Source organism: Zea mays, chromosome 1 (genome assembly GCF_902167145.1).
Source record: "Zea mays cultivar B73 chromosome 1, Zm-B73-REFERENCE-NAM-5.0, whole genome shotgun sequence".
Classification (NCBI taxonomy): Eukaryota; Viridiplantae; Streptophyta; class Magnoliopsida; order Poales; family Poaceae; genus Zea; species Zea mays.
The window spans coordinates 36,019,937-36,024,868 of NC_050096.1; the positions used below are offsets into that span (position 1 = coordinate 36,019,937).

The 4,932-nt window shown below is 45.0% G+C and overlaps 1 protein-coding gene across 1 annotated transcript; it reads right to left on the minus strand.

The window, feature by feature from the left end:
* Positions 1-1,467: 1,467 nt before the first annotated feature.
* Positions 1,468-4,613, minus strand: LOC109940894 (uncharacterized). Its single transcript, XM_020541252.3, has 8 exons — positions 4,419-4,613; positions 4,168-4,220; positions 3,854-3,935; positions 3,648-3,738; positions 2,408-2,520; positions 2,095-2,219; positions 1,757-1,967; positions 1,468-1,666 (listed from the first exon to the last, which is right to left on the minus strand). The coding sequence occupies exons 1-8, from the start codon at positions 4,611-4,613 to the stop codon at positions 1,556-1,558; spliced, it is 981 nt and encodes a 326-aa protein (XP_020396841.1). The 3' UTR covers positions 1,468-1,555.
* Positions 4,614-4,932: the final 319 nt, after the last annotated feature.

Genomic DNA, 4,932 nt, shown 5'->3' on the forward strand with positions numbered 1-4,932 from the left:
CGCACACAAAGAATGGAGCCATCGAGCAAGTCGATCTTCTTTAGCAGCTCCAAGTTGTGCTTCCTGGGGCATTAGCAACTCCAAAATTTGAAATATGCATCAGCAATATATACGTACCACATGTCCATATCTCAGTTTTGAGAGCTGATACATGTTGCTTGGGTCATATGTGATAGCGACTTGGTTATCTCTTTCTGGTCTAAAAACTATCGTTGAAGATGAATGTCGTTTTGCTATGAGCCAATGATGATGGATCCATCTAACTATGCATCATATAGTGGTCATCAATGTTCCGTATATTTATGTATTTTTCTGACAATTTGCAAGTGACACTCGGACCCTTTTCACTCTAGTAAGATACTTTTTTATCTGGGATGTGGTGCCACAATATATGATATAATAGACTGACATTATTTTGAACTCGCAATCTTGTCCTGCCTGTTCACTGTACTGATAAACGATGTCAATGAACATACGTGAAAGAGATAACCATAAGGTGGCTAATTTTGGCAGGCGTGGGCATCTTGTTAATTTCACCGCTGATTTCAGAAAATCAGTAGGGTTAAATTGGTTACAGAGACTGTGCGGCAGAGGGAGTTCCGTGTCAGTTCATTTGGAGGAAAGGGGTGAACCGTAAAGGGAAGCAGAAGGAGAGCGTGGGCTGGTAGGCACCTAGGTTCTCGGCGTCGAGGGTGACGGCCATAATGCGGACGTGGCGTCCTGCGCTAGGCACCAGTCCGTCCACGCATCCTCGTCGTAAAGCAGGTCTGCGAACAGGGCCACCTTGAACCATCCCACGCTCCTCGTCGTAAAGCAGGTCAGCGTCCCAGCCTTCTGAGCTCCTTCCAATCTCCACATGCAGACACGGTTACAATCATTAATCAGTATAAATAACAACGTCAAATACTGCAAAGAATACACATCAAAACCACTCCATCAACCTCTCCATCTAGGTATGTACCATCATCCCCAAAAGAACAATCGAACTAAGACCGGGCAGTGGGCACGACCAAGGGTGCCGACCAATAGAGTAAAAGGTAGAGAGAATCAACATAGGTGGATCCTCAAAGCCATCAAGTGACGGCCAGCTTCCCTACCACCACACCCTTTGCCGAGGAATCGAATGCGCCAATCAGCACTGAAAAGGGAAAGGGAGGGGAGCATTCCATCCCCATCACCGGATGCACCACGCCGATTCCCGACCTAAGGGAAAAATCTCGGCTTTGCCCACCAGATTACCACCGGTCGGAAAACAGATCGCCACAAGTAAAGAATCTCACAAACAGTTCATATATATGTTAACCACCATAATCAATGACTGATTCGTTTCTAAAAAATGATGGCAAAAAATATTAAGTAAATAACAACTTTGGTGCTCTACATAGAAGTGCCCATACAAACAGACGAACTTGAACTGGAGGTGTGTTTCAAGTCATGATTAAACAATGCTCAGTTAGTTGTAACTACTCGATAAAAAATCACAGATTCACAGGTCTTCTTTTAATTGGACTTAAGTTTGACCAACATTTTAGTACAAAAACTACTGCAGGCTACATCACTCCAATAAATAAAAAGATGAAGTCCATGTTACCTTTCCGGTGATCATTGTATACATGTTCAGAACATCTGTTACAATTGTCTCAAAATGTGTGGTGGCATCATAGCTCTGCACGGTGAAACAGCCAGAAAAATTTAGTAGAATGTTTAAATAGTGAAGTTAAATGTTCATTCTGCTAACATAAACTGCAAATCTTACTGTCGAGACAAAGCAATTATCAAGAGATGGTTCATTCACTGGTTCATATCTGTCATAGATATCATAGAAAATCTCATCTACTGAACCAATTAGATCAATTCCAGGCTTTAGCTCAGACTGGGGATTATCAGTCTCTGCTTCTGCAGACACAAATGCAATGAACTTCCCTCTTGGTGCAACATCGTGCGTGTATGAGCAACAGAAAACATACCTAGAAAGAGAATACCGACAGAAATATCATAACTGTGTCAAGCATAGTGTTCTGTTTGATAAAAGTGTTTAAGTAAATCTAGTCATTAATGAAATGAAAACTATTTCAGCATGAGAGAAGGCCTCACATGTCTGATCTGCGTCCAAGTTGCTTCTGAGGCAAAATAATTTGAACCGAGTGGGACTCGTTTGTATTAGGGATTGGGTGGCTCATGATAGCAATTGCACGAACAACTCTACCAATCTTCCTAACCTGTCGAGAAACATTAGGGTGGCAAAAATGAGAAAAAAAGTTTACCAAAAACACCAGAAGGTCATATAATAACAAATACTTTTTCAAGATGGAAAAAATCAGTAAATTAGCTTGTCATCAAGCAAAATATAAGTATTTGGCACCGAAATAACCAAGCCCTCTAAAATCTGGATATAGAGAGTATTCACCTTGTTTTGTAAATACGAAGGATCACACACCACCTTGCGGAGACGACGAGCCCTTGCGCAGAAACGACGGGGGCAGGGGAAGGGGGCCCTTGCGTGTATAGTACTATAATGTGCTAGCATATCACAGTAATCAATAGATGCTATGGGTATACTGAAAAGATGAGACCAGAAAACTTGAAGAGGAATAAAAGGGGGCAACAAAAAAGTTCACGAGGGGAGGGCAAAACTAATGTCATGGCATGACAAAATGTATTAGACTGCTATCCACATATGAGCATAAATCTTGGCATATAAGTATAAAATAAGAATAAAAGAAGAGTTAACATGGAGCATCACCATTGAACCCCAATCTTAAACATGTAGCTTGACCGCGTAAGTCTTAATCAAATTTTTTGATGCATATCAATCGAATTGAGAGCATAACACAAAAATCTGAAAGAAAGCTAGAAAGGAAGTGTGTGTATGGAATGTTGGCACTAAGTGGTGCAATTGAAGGTTCAAACATTCAGCTAGCTATGGAATGTTGGCACTAAGTGGTGCAATTGAAGGTTCAAACATTCACCTTTGATTACTAATTGATAACATCAGGGAAATCTATGAAGTTTCAGTCAAACATTGATGCAGAAAGAAGGTCAGCTACTTTCTCACACTCTTACTATTCTATTGGAGTAATCTCAATAGAGCCAATTCAACTTGGAATACAACCTGAAGACCATATTAGGTATCAACCAGTGATAAGAAATAACAACCAGATCAGAAAGTGTACAATACAATCAGATTTTTTTTGTATTACATCAACTACATATTTTTAGATTAGCATCTAAAAATCCTGGAATCTACCGACAAGGGCTTCAAATCAAACAAAAGAGAAAATAACAGGGCTGCTGGCACCACCTGAACTCTACGAGCATGGAGGGGCCGACATGGGTTGCTGTGGTGGGGCACAAAGGAGGTTTGGAGGTACTGCTGGTGGGGGGCTGCTAGGGTTGGGCGACGGTGGCAGGCCGGCAGCAGCGCAACAATAGCACACCGCGTGCCATGAGCGTGCGATGTGTGCGATGGAGGCGCTAGAGGGGCGGTGGGGAAGGGCGGGTGCACGGTGAAGCCAAGAGTGGACGCCCACATTGAGTCCTTATAGAATAGTAGAGATTACCACTCATTTTTATATGAAAGTAAAACAGAATAAACAAATAACAATTATGTTGATGGGTTACCAAAGATGCCACATAGGTTATCTTACCATGCTCAAAGACTTCCCATTGACCCCTCGTCGCTGGAATAGAAGTGTCAGATATAGGTATGTGGAACCATTTTGATCTCTGTTCCCACTCCTAGCAAATAGCGTCAACCAGGTATCAGATTTGGTCAGATCATCAAGTAGTTAACCAGGAATAAGGTCGAAAGCAACTAAGAGCCGGACAGTAAGAGTGTGAGAAAGTAGCTGACCTTCTTGAGTTCTCCCAAGTCATACTGCCCCATTGACTGAAACCTCCTTCCAGCCGACACCAGCCGCTTGCCAAATGCTACACTATGTAAAGCAAACAGCAAGGGACGTGACCTTCAAACGATGGAGGACTAAATGTTAACAAGTGGCAATATCATATTTTGTCACGTTGCTGCTTCCAATTGAACATGTCATCGAGAAAACAACACAAGATCTAAACAACAAAAGGCAATTGGTTCAAGGCGTCTAATGTTGATATGCATTTATTTTCTTTTTGCAGATCTAATAACAATACGAATAGATGCACTATACATACCACCAAGCACAACAATCAGGTAAGCAGCTGAGCTTACTATCGGTCTCGACGATCTGCACACAAGACAGCTTCTCAGGTGCATTTCACCGAACACCTTACAGGCACCACCAAGCATAGGAGTAGTCAAAGAAGCACAACAATCAGATAAGCAGCTGACCGTCGGTCTCGGCGATCTGCAATGCCTCTGTGGACTCTTCCAGGGAGCCTCAGTTAACATGGTACCCTAGCAAAACATGAAGGGAAGAAATTACCAGGAAACCAAGGCGCGTTAGAAGGTTGCAGAGAAGATACACCGGCAAGGGCACACTTAGAATGAAGCGGTCGACACTGGCAGCCAACGCGCGTGCGAGTATGGCCAGAATGTCCACGGCGTGGCAACCCAAGACGCGGATGACAGCAAGCATGCCGTGGACGTTGTCGCCGTCGCCAGAACGAACCAGCACCATGGGCTCCGGCGACCGACAGCCCCACGCGATCTCTGCGTCGACGGCCAGGCGGGTGGCGACTTTGCACCGTGGCCACACGCGGCTTCCGAGCCCCTAAAGGGGCCGGCGTACTCCGTGCCATGGCCCTCGTGCGCACGAGTATGGCCAGGATGTCGGCGGCGGGGCAACGATGACACGGACGACGGAGGCAGCGTCGACGGCCAGGCGGGTTGCTAGAGGAGGAGACCGCGGCGAGGAGGGGAGGCGAGGGGAGATCACGGCGAGGAGAGGCGGGGCCACGTGCGAGCGGGGGGGGGGGGGCGGGGGGCGGGACGGCGGG